The following is a 21,657-nucleotide window of genomic DNA, read 5'->3' on the forward strand; positions in this document are numbered from 1 at the left end:
GTTGATTATGGTCTGGATATTGGTTAAAACCCAAGCGAAACATTTGATAAAACTATAGTTTCTAATACAAAAAACACCCATACTTTTACCAGGGAAGGTCAAATAACAAAACATGATGATAATTAATGTGATTTAAGTTTATTGTTGTGGATTTGCGTAGAGTTGTGTGCGTTTGAGTAAATTGTGTTACTGGTGGCTGACTATGAACATGCGTACAAATTGAACTTACGAATTGAGAAAGCGAGAACGCCAAAAGTCGGGGTAAAAATAATCTCGTGTTCTCGGGGCGAGATAGGTAAATGTGTCGGTAAATGTCAAGCCTACAATCATGCCAAAACTTATATGTCAGCTGCATCATATCTCAACGTATATCAGTGGTTTTTGTATCTCTAATATATCACATTCGATCCACATCTCTAATACATCTCATTCGATCCGCCACAGATTAGTCGGTCCAAAGGCCAGGGAGAAATCATATGGGAAGCGGGACATTTTATTCCAGAATAAGGTCTCTCCCAATTCACGGGTTCAAAGGGCAACGGGTTAGACTTCTCCTACCCGAAGATGATCACAAGGGGTGACGCAAATAAGGTCGAATATGGAGTTGGAGAGTCCGAAAGAGACGGAAACATCAATGTTATCCTTCTGAAACTCCAACGGCTTAAATATTCCAGTAGGTAAGGGAAGTTGGCAAAATGGATACATAGCCTCATGCTGTACCGCCTCTAGCTTCGGAAAAAGTAATCGTATTAATTTTGACTTTGAAAAGACAGGCGGGCGGTGCGGGGTAGGGACGGGCCACATTTATTTCAGCACAGGCGAGAGGAACGGTTTGATCAGATGAGGGCCATGAGAGCAGCCGCATTTGGCGGTGCGTGTCCGACATATGTGGTTCGGCAGGTGTTTTTCGAATGCAGGTAAATTTGCTTGCCGTTCTTAGTTGAGCGGCCTGCTGAGGCTGTAATGAGTGGACTTCAGAAGGTCAGAACTCTTCTCCTCTCCCCCTCACCCCCTCTGCGTAACGAACCGTGCTCACTGTGATATAGTACCAACATATAATAATAAAGCTAGTTGTGGTTACATCTCGTTTATTATAACAGTGCAGGAAAAAACTTATAATTCTATAATACACAAATAACTATCAGGCTACAACAGCCACGCCCGCTTCCATTGTCACATGCCCTCGTTCTGCGTTGTCTGCGTTATGTTTCTATCTATCTCTAATGTAGATCATTTATAATGGTGAAGGTGTTATCAATAACCTTATTAGTATTTAATAACCATTCACAAGCATTATACATATATATATATAAGTAACTTTCATTAAAAGGGAAATTGTGTACTATTATCTAATAATATGAGAACACTAACTAATTAACTAACTTAATATAATTAATGCATGTGCAACATAATATAAATAATTCTAAGACTACGTGTACTGTCAGATAAACCTATCCATATCATTGTTTTACATTCCTTCCAAATATGTCTGTGAAGCAGACAAAATAATTATACATTAGTCATCATTTCTTCCTTTTTTAGGTTGGCAAGATTAAATATTTATAAATACATGAAGAATAATATATTCGAACAATTCAAAACAAGGATCTTATCAAACACACTAAACAAATGTCTTATTAATCTGTTTTTAGTCGAGATAAACCATTATGGATAATTTTAACTCATATAATTATCTTCAATAATTACTGTTTTTTTGTAATACATAAAATTTTAACAACAAAGTTAAATCAACCACAATGCTCAGTTGTTTGAAAGTGTAAATACACGTTCCAACCTTTAGGAATTGAAAATAAAGTACATCCCAGTAACTTTCGGGAAAATATACCTACAATTCATTGGAAGATAAATCTAAATCATTGGTATTGCCTCACAAAACAGAAACTTAACAGCTTACGCGTTTTTTAGATATTGAAAATAAAGTACATCTCATTAACTTTTGGGAAAATATACACATAAACATATTCATAGGACTATCACAAAACATTTTGAATCTTAATACATATATTCTATTTCTATTAACCAAATAGTTCTCACGTTATAAAATATGCCCCAAATCAATTATATTTTTTTTAAAGCAAAATTTCCCGCTGTAACAAAACGCGTGGGGCAGTGGTTCCTAATTTGTGCTCCGTGCAGTACCCCAGGGTTCCGCAATAATAAAAAAAAATTGTACTGTAAAATAAAATTTGATATCAAACATTCAATTCTCCAACGTTAAATCAAAACTCAAGGTGATACTGGAATATAAGAAGCATAGAAATTCTTCCATTTTGTGTGTTTTCTGTTATATATCTCTACCCTTTTCCCCAGTCGCTATTCAGAACAGCTGAGCCCGTTCCACAATCACTATAAATTCATTACAATTGTATTTATATATTAAAATAACCCCTAACTCGATATAAATTAGAGATCCTACAAAACTAATATATGTTTTATATAGCTAAATAATTTTTAATATTAAAGAAACAACATTTTCACGATTCTGTTTTACAAGATGTTGGATCATTTGTAAATTTTCTAATATGTGATACGATTATGTAGATTATATAATATCCAAATTTCACGAACAATAGACAATATCGTCTTGCTGGATTTAGTTTTATGTTCTATAATCTAAATGTGGTATAACTGTCGAAATATTTTGAGCTTTTTTGAAATATTTTGTTTATGGTGGTGAACTTGAGTATGCAGTGTAAATGACATGTAATGAGGTTTAACGTCCTACTTTTCTGCTTAGACTGCGTTAATAAAGACGGGCATACAGTGTGACATGGTGAGGAATTTTGACCTTAGCACTACGGCCTACTATTAATTGGAATTCCAACTAATGGGTTTTACAGTCTACTATAGCCTTTGTTGAAGGGGGTATAAGAATTCTGAAACTCCATCAACAAAGACAAAAAGAACATCCCGATCTTTGTCATAATCGTCCATATTCTCTTTCAGATTTTCCCTGATATTATGTATGATGGTTGCTAATTGGTGTTTTGTATTTAAATGTAGATCTTTGGAGCTCTGAATGATAGTGTATAAATCAAGTGGTAATGTAATTATGGATGCAACAATGCCTGCAATAGCTGTTACTTTTACAGCAGTAGCTGCGGATCTTGCAACACTACCTACAACGTCGGTTGTCGCGTCTGTAGCAACAGCGACTGTTTTTGCCACTTGGCCACCGGTTGTCACGGCCGCATTTGCTGCAACTACGCTAGCATCATGCTTGGTATCTGTTTCTACTGGCTCCAGATACTTATTTTCAACATTTAACAATTGTAGTAAATAATCCCCAGCTTTATCAAGACCCTTCTTTACCTCTTCCTTAAACACTTTATCGTTGGAGCGAGTAATAGATTTGTTAACGACATTCTGAATAACACACTTAATCTCATTATTTGAAAATACTTCTGATAATACGTGGTAAAATTTAACTTCTTCATCACCGAGTTTCACCAAAAGTTCTCTATCTTCTTTTAGTAGAGCCTCCATTTCTTTCTTGCGTTTTTTGGTGATGACTACATCTGCTATCGTCGCTCCACCACCAGTGACACCACCAGCTATACCAATGGCAGCTCCAGTAGCTGTCAAAATTAAGGAGGTACCAAGCGTTAATGGAGCAGCTACAACTCCTACAACCGCCATAGTAGATCCTACAATTCCGCCAACACCTCCAGCTATTTTGCTGATGCGGACGTCCTTTACCATATTATTCAGATCAAACTCAAAATTAGAGAAGCAGTTAACAATATCTTCCCGTTTGTTTTTCCATTGTGTATAAGCCTTCATGTACTTTCCTTCAACCTCAACTAATCTGAAATAAACAACAAAACTAACTACATTATTAATGATCTGCGGAAATGAAAAATGCAAATGCAATCCATATATAATAGTCTAGTATTATGTTCTTAGCTATATGATAGTTTTATTGATGCTTTTGCGACACTTTATAAAGGAGATGTGGGACATTGCACCACAGATGACCGATTTGTCATTTATATAACATTATAAGCTGTGATACCGCTACTGTGTTAAGGCGTGTTGCAATCGTTCCCAGTCGAAATCTCAATAGCTCTAGCAGGGGGCTGTGGTGACTCAGTGGGTGGGACGCTAGGTCTCTAGCTAGGAGGTACTGTGTTCGCTCCGGTTGTTGGCCGCGAAATTTCCTCTGAATTTTCCAGCACAGTTTCCCCCGTGTCAGTGGTTCAGGACTGATGGGCTGGCAAGGACGATTGTCTAGTCGTTCGGATGGGACGATAAAAGCGAGACCTCGTCTACATACTGACCCGTAAAAAAATCCCATGACAATATTTCAGTAGTATATTTTACTCACCTTTTCAAGATACCGATTGCACGGTTGTATTTTACGTGTGTATAAAAGCTGTCTGTCTTCACGCCCTTTATTAATATCGACATACGGCCTAATTCAGTTTCTAAATTGGGCGACTTGCTATTTATAAAGACAGGCTTATTCCTAACTTCTCGTAACATTTTGTTTAATTCTGAAGGTGCTGACTCTATATACTCTTTTTCTGAGATTCCATCTTCGTCCAGTCGGCCTCTATTGGTAAACACAATCTCCATGTGTTCCGTGACGGAATCGCCAAAAATCATTTTTACGTTTCGGAAGGTTTCGCTATCTTCCTTGGTAAACCTTGCTCCCGCGTTGATACAGAAAACAAAGCGATTGGGGCCTGCTTCCGACAGCGCAAGACATCGTATTATTTCTCTTTTATTTTCTTCTTCTTCAACATTGGTGTCAAAAAATCCAGGTGTGTCCACTACTTTTACTGCAGTGCCTTTACAGTAGCCTTCATCTGCCTCGGATGTTGTTGTGACTGAACCTAGTAAGGTACCACATTTAAAACGATATTTCTTTCCTAATAGTGCATTCGCTAGGGAACTCTTACCACTTCCTGTTTTGCCAAGCATTACCAATCTGACAGCTTCTATAAAAATACCGTAGGCTTAGTATGTATAAGATAATTTCACAAAGAGAGAGAGAGAGGGGGAGAGAGTCGTTATGATCTGAAGCACGTCATGTATAAGACCTTTAGGCCATTCCCCTTTGTGAGTCATACTAAAGATAACGTCACTAAAGTCAGACAAAATGTGAGGGGGGGGGGCATAAGCTTAAAACGTGATTTTCTGTACAACCGGGGCCATTATCCAGGAAAAGGTAAGTGAAATGAAATGGGATTTAACGTTATAATGTTCTGCTCCAGCTGGGCTAATAAAGACCGGCATGCGCCATAAAGTTTGTCATAAGGGATATTTTGCTTTAGCCCATATATCGGTTCTACTGCCTGAATATGAATACGTTAGGTATTTCTAAGGACCATTTAGATGTTAGGACATGGGGAAAGCATGGAATATGTCATCATAGAATTAAATTTTACGCTAACGTCTTACACACTGAGCCACTGTGGCTCTCGTCTCATCTTGTAATCGATAACACAACCAAAGAAACTCAAAGAATGTTACAGGGCAACCCAATTTACTGTCACGTACACGTGTTGGGTCCAACCCGTGCTCTACACGGATAACATGACTGATTGGGATAATAAAAACGCCAACAACAACAACCGCCTCGATATGAATATATTAGTTATTTCTTACCGGTCAGGAGTCACAGTGGCAAAGTAGGTAGACGCTGGCTCGATATCCTGGGGGTCGCGTGTTTGATGCCTGACCGAGAAAGTTCATCGGGATAGGTACAGCGCGGACGGCCTGACAAGGACAGTTGTCTAGTCGTTCAGATGGGACGAAAAACCAAAGTCCCGTGTACACATCTGTGTGCACGTAAAAGTTCCTTTGGCAGTTTGAATTTGAGATAAGAGCAGGCCACAGTGCCGCTGAACGGGCAAAATGTGCCTCATAGCACACAGTTTGGCGCATACCCGTCTTCACTGGAACAGTAGGACGATAAACCCCATTTCATGTAATTGATATAAAATTATCTAGAAAGTGTGAAACACAGTATCGTAGATTAATCACCTTTGGAACCCATGGCTAAACGTAATTTTAATTTTACGGTCTGCCCAATCTACCAATATCCTAAATATTTTGTGTGATATACCATAGACAAGTTTAGTTCATCCCAGAGATAGAAAATATGAATTACAAAGATTCCTTACCTTTATTGCTAGACATGGTGGTCTTCGTTTCTTATTTGCTGATCCAGTTATGAGGAAGATCTGAAAAATCTCATGGATTATGAGAGGTTGTGCACCTCTCAAGTTCTTTTTTGTAACTATCTGGAAATAATGCAGATGGTTATTAGTCAGTATAGACATATACTAAGCAGCAAAAGAAACATCGGGTTGGTATGCTACTCTGAATAGACGCATTGCATAAAACTTGCCAAATGTTTTTATGGAATATATTTGTGACCACATCTCCAACTTTACCTGAGCAATAAGGCTCCTTCCCAAACACAGAATTGAATCCAGGAAATGTTCTCAAAAACGGAACCTGACTTCTAAGATGGTAATGTGTCCTCCATGATTTTAATGTAACTATCAGCCCTATAAAATGCACACCCCATGAAATTCAGAGGAGACTTAATCACGTCGTACCGAGACCGAACACAGCCGATGGATTGCGCCAGGCTTTTCTGATAGTGTGGTTCCATGTGCCAATGGCGTTCATCAATCGCCTGGTTCACTGCGCTGCTGTTATTGACACTCGCGGTGGACACACCAGATGCTGATGTATAGACTGTGTACAGACCACTTATATGCTAGCACATTGTCCATCTGTAGTGAAATTTAGAAAATATATTACATCCGTTACTGCAATATCAGATCCCTTGTGTAATACATGTTACATTAAATAACTTTCTTACTTATCTAAACCCATTTATACATATATTATGCAAGAGCTATTGCAGGTCTTTCTTTAGGTCTTACATGTTATATTGATTAGATATTAATTAACATATCCAGACCATAATCAACTCTCGATGTCATCTTATGTGTCGGACTTTCACTGGATTTGAATCCGATCTGGTGCTCAACGCTCATTGGTGATTAAATCCAAAAATGGATAATCGAGACTATGTTTTTATCGTACCTACTTTAGTAATGATGATCGAGGCTAGGCTTGAAATTCAAAAGCTAATATCTCGGTTCAGAGTTCATCAATTTGACTGAAATTTTCCACAAATTCTATTTACGTTATCTATTTTTAATTATTATAGCGAGAACAGTCAACTCTTTAGCCAATCCGATTACAGACCTATATTTCGTTTCGTTTTTTTTATATTTTCAATGGCCTACACTACATGAATATCTGAAAAGTTATATTGGGAGTTCACGTCAGGGGTCATACGAGTGCCTTTTGACCCAATGACGTCATACGTTTGATTAACTAATCAGCATTGATGTTACTACCCACAGTTCCGTACAAAACATGTCTAAAGCTCGCCGTAACAGGCCGTTTCATTGGCTAATACCTCACACTATTCAGAACACGTCAATGATTACAACTCTTCCAGATCCTAGTGTAGTAAAGAAAAGTAAAACGAAATTTTGAACTATAAAAACGAAACGAAAAAGGATCCCATAATGTCTCTTTTAAGACGTTTGGTACTTCAAAATTCACAATTTAAAGCTAACATTGTAAATTTTTTTCAAGTTTATTTACCAATTATGTTCCGAACTTGGCCCAAAAGCATGATATTAAAGGGGGCTGATGACTACAAAAACCAAATCGTCTCAGTTACGTCTAATTTTGCATGAACAATGTTAAATGCAAGCCCAAGAAACCCACGGGCCACGTTTGGTTATAGACTGTGGTTTGGTATCTATGGAAACGCCAAAATATGATGAGTTTTCTTGGATATAAGTTCTTGCTTAAAAGGGATATCGAAATTCCCTCCCGTATAGATCGAAAATATGGGTTTTAAACGATACTAAAGACCGTAAACAAGCCAACGGTGAGGCTGATGTCCCCCGCCAAAATCCTAAAATGAATAGATGACAGATATTAAGTAATCGCACATTTAATTTTTTCAAAGTATCAAGCAATCAAACTGATTATCAACTATACACTAAGTTTCATCACTCGCTATCAGATAGAATCCAAATTATCTTGTCCCAAAGCATTCTTCGGTAAAGCGTGGAAGCCTGTTGCGGCCATTTCATAATCTCGACGAGACGTCAAAGAGAGGGAGCGAGAATGCGAAAGCGCGAGGGAACACGACGAGAATGTGAGCTTCTTAAGTTCAATTTGTACACATGTTCACTGATTACCAACAACAGCACAGTTTTTCCAAACACATACAAATCTGCAATAATCAATCTACTAATATCCCAACTCAAATCACATGTGTTTTCCGGTGTGTTTCCTGTTGTCAGTGGTGCAGGAAGGAGGACCTGACACAGGCAGCTTTTTAGTCGTCGATTTGACGAAAAACCGAGGTCCTGTGTACAGATTGATGTGCACGTAATAGATCCCTTGGCAGTAGGAATTCGATAAAAAAAAAGTAGGCCGTAGCGCCGCTGTCCGACGAAGTTTTCTTCATAGCACACTGTATGGCGTATTCTCGTCTTCATTAGCCCAGTCAGAGCAGATCATTAGAACGTTAAACCCCATTTCATTTCATTCCCTTTTCAATCACATATCATTAATATGTCGTTATTTGAACGTTCATGGTGATAATACGTTATTTTGTTAAATTGTTTTTATTAGAACGTATATACTTTTTATAAACAAAAACAAACGTTTTGGGGATAGACCACGTATATTTAAACTACGGCTTAGTTTATCAATCAAGGTACTTTTATGCATCAATGAAGACGGACACACGCTTTGCAGTGTAGGCCTACTGTGAGCTAAATTTTGCCCAGGCAGCGGCGATACGGCCTACTCTTATTTCAAACTCCGTCTAGGGTTCCATTACGTGTGCGCTTACACGGGACCCGGTTTTCCGTACCATCAGAAAGACTAGACACTTTTCACTTCCATCCCACCCGCGTCGCGCACTACTGACTAGGTGAAATCACGCTGGATAAATCCGGGGTAATTATTCAGCCAGCATGGGGAAAAAATGAATTTCTTAAGTACCGACCACGGTTATTTTAAACTCCGTTCCTCAGGGTACATTCAAACAAAATCATTATCAGGCGTTAACAGTAAGTCGTTGCGCGTGGTCGTTAATAAAATATTTAACATTGCTCACCTTGTCAAAATGGCAGTTTAATAGCAGTTTATAATATCATCAAGGAGTCTGTTATACGCCCCCTTTGCAGCGCATCTGATATGTTCTTATAGTGTCGCCTATATATGTTTAAGCTGTTATCTTTATTAAAAAGATGTAATTGTATCTATCATATATACATTTCATAACCCCTTTTAAACACATGACGTATCCATTACGTGATTGGCTAAGTGGGTAAGACGCTGGCTCGCTAGCCTGGAGGTCGGGTGTTCGGAGGACCTGGCGAAGACAGCTGTTTAGTCGTTCGTATGAACGAAAAACCGAGGTCCCGTGTACACTTTGCGTGCACGTAAAAGATCCCTTGGCAGTTGGAATTTGATATACGAGTAAGCTGTATAGTGCCGCTGTCCGGGCACAATTTCTCTCATAGCACACTGTATGGCGTATGCCCGTCTTCATTAGTCCAGTTCGGGCAGAACAGTAGGATGTTGAAACCCAATTTCATTTCATTTCATTTCATTTCCATTACGTGAACTAATTCTGCCTAGTGTACAAGAGTAAACTCCTCGTAGATTTGTCGAAAGAAATAGGTCTCCATCCACAATAATCTAATTACTAAAAAAAAGACTATATTTTCAATTTATGTTATTTGTCGAAGGTTCGAATTTGCTATAGCAATCGCGTGATTTCACTGAAGTCACGGTCGTCCAGCGAATTTCTTATAGCGTGCCAGATTGATTACTGCTTGTCGTGTGGTGAATATCATTATAATATTCCAGCTTATAATGTTCTAGATTGATCTAGGCATATTGTTTGTAACTGTTTTTGATTGCTTCGCAGATCCAAGCTACGACCAAGAGCAGATAATTTGAATACGTGAATACCCCATAGATTAACCCAGGGTATAGTGGAGTAGCACGGAATGAGACCACTGAGGATACGGACGATGAAGATAACATAATTATCAAGATACTGTGTCGTCCATCTTAATCCACTTAAACGTTTATTTTAAATCAAACCCTTATTCCCCGGGAAAACATCATTTCTAGGAAATCGAATGGAGGGCCTGGGTTGATGACCATGTGTCGGTAAATGTGAAGCCCACAGTCATGCCAAAAATTCTATGCCAAGTGCATTATGTCTCACCGTTTAGCCAGGGCGGGGGCGAATGGTTTGCGCGTACGCGTTGTAGACGTTGAACACCATTTCTCTCTCACACCGTTTATCAGCTTTTTCTTTGTATCTCTAATACATCTCATTCGATCTGCCACAGGTTAGTCGGTCCAAAGGCCAGAGAGAAATCATTAAATCTCTCACCCAATTCACGGGTACAAAGGGTAACGGGTTAGGTTTCTCGTACCCGAAAATGATCACAAGCGGTGACGCAAATAAGGTCGATTATGCCGTCGGGGGAGTCCGAAACTGGCGGACACATGGTGCGAGAGCAATCAATTTTATCTGTAAAGGCTAATCCGGTACTGTTCGACAGTCCCCTGAATCTTTAACGGCTACATATTCCAGTCCACCACGTGTTTCTAAGGTTCGCAACCCCTGGGCGACAGAACACTGTAGGTATCGAGCTGTACCACCTCTAGCTTCTCAAAAAGTAATCGTATTAATTTCAGCTTGAAAAGACGGGCGTGCGGAGTGGGGTAGGGACGAGCCACCTTGATTTCAGCACAGGCTAGAGGAACGATGTGATAGGGCCATCAGAGCAGCCGCATTCATGGCAAGGTGTGTCCGACCTATGTGGTTCGGCAGGTGTTTTTCGGATTCAGGTAAATCTCCCTGCAAACGACTTGAGTTGTTTGTCCGAATCGGGATGTTGTTCTTAGTTCAGCTGTCTACTGAGGCTGTGATGAGTGGACTTAAGAAGGGCAGAACCCCCCCCCCCATCCTCTCTACGTAACGGCCCGTGCTTACTGTGATATAGTACCGATATGTAATATTAAAGCTAGTTGTGGTTACATCTGGTTTATTATAACAGTGCAGGAACATACTTATAATTCTATAATACTCTATTAATTATCAAGCTACAACATACAGCAACATCATATCTACTTGTATTCAGTTTATAGGCACTCCCGCTTCCATTGTCACATGCCGTCGTTCTGCCTTGTCCGCGTTATGCTTCTATCTTTTAATGGTCAAGGTGTTATCAACAACCTTATTAGTATTTAACAACCATTCACAAGTTATAATACATATATAAATTAGTAGCCATCATTAAACGGGCAATTTATAATATTATATATGAGAAAACAGTGACTAATTAACTTAATTAATGCATGTGCAACACATAAATATAAATAGTTCTAAGCTTAAGTGTACTGCCAGATACATCGATCTATATCATTGTTTGACATTCCTTCCCACTGTGAAACCGACAAAATAATTATAAATTATTGTATATTATATTGTATATTACATGTCTTTTCAGTCAATCTGTATATTTTGTATTACTACGATGCTGCTACATATGGTATTGACGGTTTTGTGTTCAAAGTGATACAACGTTGAAATTAATAGTCTACAGATCCAAGGTGATGTAATTTCTTGTTACATGTTTCCAGTTATAAAGTCACAGCCTAGATGTCTAACCACTTAAGCGAAGTTATATTATAAACTGTGGATAGAGACGGCACGATATAGTTCTCTCTCACCTTTCATCATTATTCCCTAATAGTTATAAGCTCTCTCACCTTTCATCATTATTCCCTAATAGTTATAAGCTTACTTTGCTATGTGGTTTTATAATTCATCCTTCATGTAGTGTCATAACTATTTCATTTATATATAGTAATAATATTTGTAAAGCAGCCTCTAAATAGTTTTAGTAGTCATACTAGTAGTCACATGGTCACAATATGCCCACAACTTATAGGTCAAAGTCTGTAGAATCTGACTCCTGCTCCATTAAAGCCTTCTGCTGGACCCAGGACAGTAGTTAGTGCTGTTATAGAAACAAGAGGTATGAGAAAACGTACAGAAAAGAGGAATCAAACACAGGAAGAAATTCCACCTAATAGAAAGATCAGTGATGATACAGAAGTAAGAACAAAAGATGACGTCTTACAAGTGCCTTTTTGTAATAGAAAAAGGAAGTCTGCAGAAAAAACAAAGAGAATTCAGACGAAAACCCAGAACCAAATTATGTCAAACATAGAGATTAGTGATGATGAAATAGAGGTGAGACCAGAAGATAGTGTATCACAGATAAGTGCAGATCCCGTTAGATCCAGTAAGAGGAGCAGTAGAATTGAAAAAGAGTTAAAGGGGGTTAATGTTGTTATGGCCAGAATCGTTCGTGAATTAAAGAAGCCTGAAAGTGAAATAAAAAAATTTGATGGTAACTGCTTAGATTACAAGAATTACAGGACAGATATGGGAATTCAGAAGTCATAGCTAATACCTACATAAAAAGAGCTTTGGAGTGGCCAACTATTAAAGCCGATAACGTTAAACTGTTAGATGAATATTCTATCTTCCTGTTCGAATGTGAGGCTGCAGTAGAAAGTATTGATGCCCTTAATATTTTAGAGTACTCAGAAAACTTGAAAAGATTTGTACAGAAATTACCTTTTCATCTGCACGAGAAATTCCGTACAATGGCTTTAGACAAGAAAGATAAACACCAAACTGTTAAGTTCAAAGATTTAGTCCAGTTTGTCAGACGTGAAGCTAGAAAGGCATCGGATCCTGTTTTTGGAAAAGAAGCTATGCATCAGACTTCAAACCACTTCATCAATAATAAAGGATCTGGAAACAGAAACAGAACTCCTTTAACAGCAACTGCTCATATTGGAAGAAATGGTAACACTTGTTATAACCAAGTTAGTCAAAATAGTTATCCAGGTCAAGCCACTCGTCAGACTAGTTACCAAAGCCCAGCTCCCCAACAAACCAGTTACTCAAGTCAAACCCATCGTCAAACTCGACAACACAATTATCAGAATAATTCAAGTCAAACTCAAGGTGATAGTCAACCTCCTGTGAACTCTAGATTTCAGCTTAAGCCATGTTTATATTGCAATTCATCATTACACACCATAGAACACTGTCGTCAGTTTGTAGAGAAATCCTTAGAAGACAAACAAGTGCTATTAAGGAATCTGTCTGCATGTTTTGGTTGCCTAAAACAAGGACATCATGTTCGAGTTTGTACCAGTATATTACAATGCAGCGCTTGTAAAGGGAGTCACCCAACTTTGTTGCATAACCCAGACAGACAAGTTCGTAATCCTTCATCAAATTCTAGTTCATTGAATCACCCAAGTAATAATTCTGCTGTCCTTAAAGAATCAGAACGTCCAGAATCTCATATGGGGGTCGGAGACAAAGAAGCAGAAGAATTTATATTTTCTGTGATTCCTGTCAGAATTAAAGTTAAAAACACAGAACATTTTGTTATCACACATGCCTTTCTTGACTCTGGCGGTAGCGTTACCTTTTGCACATTATACGTATTAAGAAAACTTGGTCTTAAAGGGAAAAGATCAAAGCTAACGTTAAACACGTTGGGCAGTCTTCAGACAATTGAGACAGAAACCATTAGATGTTTGGAAATAGGAGATGTGCATGGAAACTTTATGTTCGATTTACCCATGGTTTACAGTAAAGATGAAATCCCTGTCTCGACCCGTCATATACCTACCAACAGAGATATTAGTAGATTTCCTCATCTACAAGGCATTGAGTTGCCTGAAATCAACGCCGAAATAGGGTTGTTAATTGGTATTAATGTTCCGAATGCCTTTTCACCATTAGAAGTTATATCAGGTCCGGATGGAAGTCCCCATGCTACTAGGACAAGACTAGGATGGGTGTTATGGAATGTCAGACGTCATATCAAAGGCCAAACAAGTCATACTAGTTACACAAGTCAAGATTTACCAAAAATCAACAAAGTAGAAATTGCTGCAATAGAAGAAATAGAGAAGTTAAACCAAATTGATCAAGCTGTTCGAAATTCCTATAACTTAGATTTTCCAGAAAGGGTCGCTGACGAAAAAAGAGAATATTCTAAAGATGACAAAAAGTTTATGCAGATTATTGAAGAGTCAATTCAGTACCAAAATAATCATTATATTATACCATTACCATTTAGAACGCCTTTGCCTGTTATACCAAACAACAGATATCAAGCTCTACAAAGGCTAAAGGGTGTTAAGGCCAAGATGACTAAAAATGAGAAATATTATACAGATTACAAAACTTTCATGAACAGCATCATTGATAAAGGCTTTGCAGAGAAGATTAAAGAAGAAGATTTATTAGTTGACACCCAGAATAGAGAATATTTCCTTTTGCATCATGGAATTTACCACCCTCGAAAACCTGATAAGCTACGAGTGGTATTTGATTGTTCCAACAAGTTTAGGGGAGTCTCTTTAAATGATCTTCTTTTACCAGGGCCAGATTTAACAAATAGTCTCGTAGGAGTCCTTTTAAGATTTCGCCAGGAACCAGTATGCTTTATATCCGACATAGACAACATGTTCTATGAAGTTAAATTACCAGAACAACAACATGATTATTTAAGATTTTATTGGTGGCCAGATGCTGATCTCGACACAGATCCAGAAATTTATAAGATGACAGTACATATTTTTGGAGCGGTATCGTCACCAAGTTGCTCTAATTATTCTCTGAAGAGAACAGCATATGACAATCAAGATAAATTTTCTGAAGAAGCTGTAAATACAGTTCTTAAAGATTTTTATGTAGACGGCTGTTTAAAGAGTGTTAAAACGGAGTCAGAAGCTATCAACCTATGTCATGAGTTACGACAACTTTTGAGTAAAGGCGGCTTCAACCTTCGGAAGTGAATCAGCAATAGTAGAGAGTTACTAAATTCATTGCCTGTCACAGAGAGAGCAAAAGACGTTCAACAATTAAATTTGGATTACGATGAACTGCCGACTGAAAGAGCATTAGGGGTTACCTGGTGTGTTGACAGTGACAGCTTTGGTTTTCATGTACAGTTACGGAAAATAGATTGTAATACCCGACGTAATATACTGTCTGTTGTTAGTAGTTTATATGATCCATTAGGATTGGTGTCACCAGTCTTATTACCTGCTAAGATAATACTGGAAGGACTTTGTAAAAGCGGTCTCGATTGGGATACTGAAGCAGACCAATCATTAACCCGAAGATGGCAAAATTGGTTAACAGATCTTCCGTTGTTAGAGACCATTAGAGTTAATAGATGTATAAAACCAGCCGATTTCGATGATATAACCTCCTGTCAAGTCCATAATTTCAGTGATGCCAGTGAGAAGGGATGCGGAACGGCCTCGTTTCTACGTTTAGTCAACAGTAATAACAAGGTTTATGTCTGTCTTTTGATGAGCAAGTCGCGAGTGGCACCATTAAAGAAAGTGACAATCCCTCGCATGGAATTAACAGCAGCCATGATGTCTGTAAGATTGAGTAATATTATTAACAGTGAAATGGAAATACTAATTGATGAAGTCATATTTTGGACAGACAGTATGTCAGTAATTAACTACATTAATAATGAGTCTACACGGTTTTACACTTTTGTCGCCAACCGCATCACCATAATTCATGCCAATACAGAACCAAAACAATGGCGACACATAGACGGTAAACTAAATGTTAGTGATATGGCGTCTCGTGGTACAACAGTTGAAAAATTGGTTAATAGTAATTGGTTTATAGGACCAGATCTTCTAAAGAAAGGAGAAACGGAATGGCCTATTACCAGAAGTAATAATCAACTCGCTGGAAATGACCCAGAAGTCAGACCTGCAGTTCATGCAACCATTGTTAAACCATCTCCAATTGATGTTTACTTAACTCACTTCTCCACTTGGAAAAAACTGTGTAAAGTAGTTGGATGGATTGTACAGTTTACGTCTTTTCTCAAGTACTTGTCTTCTAAAAGAAAAGAGATTCGTGATAAATTACAACAAACAGAAAACAATGGTCAATGTTTAGAAGAAAGGATTAAGAGGGAAATGGATAAAATTAAAACAAAGGATAACTTCAACACATTTGGTCAATTGAATTTAGAAGTTCTACAGAAGTCAGAATATTTAATCATCAAGAATGAACAGAAGAAATACTTAAATGAAGTACTCCAAACATTGAAAGCTAATCGCAACAAAAATGTACCAGAAATGATTAAAGCTGCCAGTCCTATTCACAGGTTAGACCCAATGTTAGAAGATGATCTTATAAAAGTAGGTGGTCGCCTCAGTCGTTCAAGTTTAAGTGATGAGGTTAAGCACCCCACTGTTATACCAAGACAGTCTCAAATATCTACTCTTATTATACAAGATGCACACAAGACAGTCGGACATCTTGGTCGAAACTCAACCCTAGCTCAGTTACGTCAGAAATACTGGATAGTACAAGCAAATACCCTGATACGAAGAGTTATCTCAAAGTGCATAGTTTGTCGTCTATACCAATCTAAACCCGGATGTCAGAAGATGGGCGATATCCCAAAGGAAATATCGATACCGGATGATCCGCCATTTTCTAGAACAGGAGTCGATTACTTCGGACCATTTGAGATAAAGCGAGGTCGTAGCATTGTGAAGCGTTACGGTGTCTTATTTACTTGTATGGGTATTAGGGCTATTCACTTAGAGGTTGCTCATTCTTTAGAGACCACTTCATGTATCAATGCTTTAAGACGTTTTGCATCACGTAGGGGTAATGTTAAATTCATTAGGTCAGATAATGGTACTAATTTAGTAGGGTGTGAGAGAGAACTTCGCGAGGAGATAGATAAATGGAACAAACAACAGATCCATGATTATATGCTCCAAGATAATATCCAATGGAAATTTAATCCACCAACAGGATCCCACTTTGGTGGAGTCTGGGAGCGACAAATACGGTCAGTTAGGAAAGTTCTATATTCCATTTTAAAGGACACTTGTACCAAGAGTAGTTTAGATGATGAGGCTCTTCAAACTGTGTTTTGTGAAGTTGAAAGGATTGTGAATAGTAGGCCACTTTCCAGCTTATCTAGTGATCCGAATGACTTGGACCCACTAACACCCAACCATTTGTTATATTTACAATCTAATTTTAATTTTCCCCCAGGTATTTTTGATTTGAAAGACTCTTTTGTCAGACGTAGGTGGAAACAAGTTCAGTTTATTGCTGACACCTTTTGGGATAGATGGACAAAAGAATACTTACCAACGTTACAAGAACGTAAAAAAATGGACAAATAGCAAAAGAAACTTTAAAGTGTCAGATCTTGTTTTGATAGTTGATGATTCTCAACCTAGGGGATTGTGGTTGCTAGGACGCATCATTAAGATTATGCCTGATTCTAAGGGAAATGTTAGGGTAGTTAAAGTCAAAACCAAGCATTCTGAACTGATAAGGCCCATTTCCAAACTTTGTCTTCTTATGGAATCAGAGCAGTAACAGTTAAGTTTCATTTGGAAACTAGGTTTCTTATTATTATGAGTAGGCCTATGCCAATTATCTAACATAAGCTTACTGTAATTACAGTGTTAATTAGTAATATAATACCAGATTAAGTTGTAATTCTTTACCTTAAGATTGCTGTGTTTACTATAATATTTCAGTAAGATATTGTATTATGATTTGTGTCATTATGTTTAGAAAATTGTTTTAATTGTTTTCACGAAGTTACACAATTAGGGGGTCGGTATGTGAGTGCCCAAATAATATTATAGTATGTTTTTATGTAAAAAGTTTCCAAGATCTCACTGCTGTAAGCCTTGTGGTTGTTAATGTTATTTTGTATACTTGATACCAAGGATGAGTATATTAATGGTTTGATTTGCCTAATTTAGCATATAATTATAATGATGTAATTTTCATTGGTGGTTTTATTCCACTGGTGGTTGGTCTGGGTTGTCCAGTGTGTTTTGCACACGGAGGGGCGCCATGTTTTCTTAGCAAAGAAGAAGTTTTTCCGTGTGTTGTCAAAAGCAGTGTAATTTGTATGCAATTCGTTCGTGAAGCTGGCGTGGTTATTTGTGCATAAAACCCGCTCGCCGTTAAGTAGTAAGTCACGTGACCCCAATCAGCTGTTTTGTTTACATCCTGAATAGAATGAACTGTCAAAACTAATACGATACTTATATGCATAGTATGTTAACCTAGGATTTGTAGTAGTCATATGTCAAGGTATTTTCTGTATATCTGTCAGACTTGTCATATTTCTTTTGTTATACTGACATGATAGATGGAATTTATCTGTGGCACTCTGTTATAATAGTATGGTTAGCTTCAGAAAGTATATTGTATATTATATGTCTTTTCAGTCAATCTGTATATTTTGTATTACTACGATGCTGCTACAGGTCTTATCAAATTGTTTTTAGTTGAGATAAACGATAATGAATAATCTCATTAACTTTTGGGAAAATATACACATAAACATATTCATAGGAAGATCAATCTAAATCATAGTGATTGCCTCTCTGATTAAAACAGAAACTTATAGCCTTTAAGAGTTTTACAAAAGTCGTAAAGACAACCACAAAACATTTTGATTCTGACTACATACATGTATATTCTATTTCTATTAACCAAATAGTTCTCACATTAAAATAATATGCCAAAAACTAAAGAAAAATCAATGATATACTTTTAAAGCAAAATGACTCACCTTTGTACAAAATAAACAAAACAAATAATTACACAATTGGTCTCGGAGTAAATTAGTAACCTATTTGTTCTATTACAGTAATTCACTAGCTCATCAGTTATGCAAATTTATGCAAATATTTGTTCTATTACATTAATTCATTAGCTCATTGGTTACGCAAATATATGCAAATATTTGTTCTAATTGTATAATAAATCGTAAGAGTGATAGTGTCTTTGTTTTTACAATAAATTGCGGTTCTGGGTGATCTAGCTGCCCAGCATTTTTTTATAATATTAAAACGTTCCGCTGTAACAAAAGTTTAGGACAGTGGTTCCCAAATTGTGCTACCCAGTATCTCCGCAACAAAAAAATTGTACCGAAAAAAAAAAATGTAATATCCAAAATTCAATTCTCAAACGTTAAATCAAAACTCAAGGTGATACCTGAGTCTAAGAAGCACAAACATTCTTCCATTTAATGGATTTTTTTCATATGTCTAACAAAAGGTTAAGAACAACTGAGCCAGTACCCCAATCTCTATTCAGAACAGCTGAGCCCTTTCCCCAATCACTGTTCAGAACACCCTAGCCTGTTGCCCAGTCTTACATCTAGTCTTAAAAACAAGAGAAAACGAATATTATGCATATAAAAATATAAATTCATTACAGGTGCTGATTGTATAAATACCAAGCTACGAATAATAAAATTAGAATAATGTTAAAATAACTTTTGACTCGATATAAATTACAGATAGTACAAAACTAAATGTTATTTTTCAACAAGTAATATGTTTTATATAGCTAATTAAAATACAGATGTGACGTCACCCTTTGATGTTGGCGTACCATTATTTCAAATAATCGTACGGGCAACTTGCCAATCGTACCTTGTCAAATATTAGACTCGAGTGACGTATTTCACTGTAAACGCACGTGCGGAGTGTCTGTATTTTAAGATGTTTAATGGTCTCGAGCTGAGACATTGCGTAATATATTGTAAAAACACTCGGACCTGACGGTCCTCTTGTTGTTACAATATATTACTTAATGTCTCGCTCTCGACCATTAAACAATACATAATCTGTAATATTTAAGAAATAACATTTTCACGGTTCTGTTTTACAAGATGTTGGATCATTTGTTAATGGAGGGGGTGGGGTGGATGGCTGAATGGTTAGCGTGTGCGCGCTGTATCATAAAGTTTGTCATTGAGTCAACTGGCTTGGTTTCGAATCCCCGGTTGTACGTGACAAGGAGTAGGGTCGCCTGTCCAACCTCGTGGGTTTTCTCCGGGTCCTCCAGTTTCCTCCCACCACTAAAGACCCCTACGCGCAAGCGAATTATTGAAATAAAATTAAACCATATGTTAGTCCCGAAATGACCTAGTTTGTGTCGAATGGACGTTAAACTCCATTTCTCTCTCTCTCTCTCTCTCTCTCTCTCTCTCTCTCTCCCTCTCTCTCTCTCATTAATGTTGTAATGTGCGATAAGATTATGTAGATTTTATTATAATTTTTAACAAACAAAATTTCAATGAGCAATAGGCGGTATCGTCATGCTGGATATAGTTTTAAATTCTATAATGAACACAAAGTTTACTATTAACGTCCTACATTTCTGGGTCTATGCTGTGGATTTTGCAAATTCATCAACAAAGATATTCAGAATATCGCGATCTTTATCATAATCTTCCATATTCTTTTGCAGATTTTCCCTAAAGTCATGTACAAATGTTTCTAATTTATGTTTTTCATTTGAATGTAGGTCACGAGAGCTTCGAAGGATAGTGTATACATCAAGTGGTAATGTAATTGCAGATAAAACAAGACCAGCAATAGCTGTTACTCTTATAGCAGTAGCAGTTGATGCTGCAACGCTACCTACAATATCGGTTGTCGTATCTGTAGCAACGGCTACTGTTTTTGCCACTTGGCTACCGGCCGTCGCGGCGGCGTTTGCTGCACCTATGCTAGTATCATGTCCGGTATCTATTTCAGCTGGCTCCAGATACCTATTTTTAGCACTTAGGAATTTTAGCAAATAATCCCGTGCTTCATCAAGACCCTTTTTTACCTCTTCCTCAAACACATTATTGTTGTAGCGAGTAATGGATTTCTTAAGGACATTCTGAATAACACACGTAATCTCATTATTTTTAAATATTTCCCATAATACTTGGTAAAATTTGACTTCTTCATCACCGAGTTTTTCCAAAAGTTCTCTATCTTTTTTTAGTAGAGCATCCATTTCTTTCTTGCGTTTTTTGGAGATGACTAGGTCTGCTATCGTCGCCCCACCACCAGTGACACCACCAGCTATACCAATACCAGCTCCAACAGCTGTGACAATTAAGGAGGTACCAAACGTTAGTGGAGCAGCTACAACTCCTACAACCGTCATAGTAGATCCTACAATTCCGGCAACACTTCCAGCTATTTTGCTGATGCAGACGTTCTTTACCATGTTTTTCAGATCAAACTCAAAAATAGAGAAGCAGTTAACAATATCTTCCCGGTTTTTTTTCCATTGTGTATAAGCCACTTTGTACTCTCCGCCAACCTCAACTAATCTGGAATAAACCAACATAATTAACTATAATATTGATCTGCCAAAATGAAAACATGGAAATGCAATCCATATATAATAGTCTGGTAGTACGTTCTTAGCTATATGACAGTTTTATTGATGCTTTTATCGACACTTTATAAAGGAGATGTGAGACATTGCACCGCAGATGACCGATTTGTCATTCATATAACATTATAAGCTATGATATCGCGAGGGTGTCAAGGCGTATGGCGATCCTTTAAAGCTGAAGAATCCCTCTTGCAATGTCTCAGTAGCAGGGATCCGCGGTGGGTCAT

At 37.6% G+C, this 21,657-nt stretch overlaps 2 protein-coding genes across 2 annotated transcripts in view; both read right to left on the bottom strand.

Annotated features, from left to right (window-relative positions):
* Nucleotides 1-1,071: 1,071 nt before the first annotated feature.
* Nucleotides 1,072-21,657, bottom strand: part of LOC126820429 (uncharacterized) — a 30,106-nt gene continuing 9,520 nt past the window's right edge. The window contains exons 2-4 of the mRNA XM_050548406.2: nt 6,153-6,272; nt 4,349-4,964; nt 1,072-3,829 (exon numbers count right to left, since the gene is read on the bottom strand). Of these exons, the coding sequence (XP_050404363.1) occupies nt 2,866-3,829; nt 4,349-4,964; nt 6,153-6,168 (1,596 nt within the window). The 5' untranslated portion in view covers nt 6,169-6,272 and the 3' untranslated portion in view covers nt 1,072-2,865. The remainder of the gene's footprint in view (nt 3,830-4,348; nt 4,965-6,152; nt 6,273-21,657) is intronic.
* LOC126820457 (uncharacterized) lies at nt 20,355-21,271 on the bottom strand. The gene has a single exon (XM_050548459.2). The coding sequence runs from the start codon at nt 21,254-21,256 to the stop codon at nt 20,417-20,419; it is 840 nt and encodes a 279-aa protein (XP_050404416.2). The 5' UTR covers nt 21,257-21,271; the 3' UTR covers nt 20,355-20,416.

Source organism: Patella vulgata, chromosome 5 (assembly GCF_932274485.2).
Source record: "Patella vulgata chromosome 5, xgPatVulg1.2, whole genome shotgun sequence".
NCBI classification, from domain to species: Eukaryota; Metazoa; Mollusca; class Gastropoda; family Patellidae; genus Patella; species Patella vulgata.

What these genes read in the sequence shown, in the direction of transcription:
- LOC126820457 (XM_050548459.2), bottom strand. Translation starts at nt 21,256, where the DNA reads ATGGTAAAGAACGTCTGCATCAGCAAAATAGCTGGAAGTGTTGCCGGA.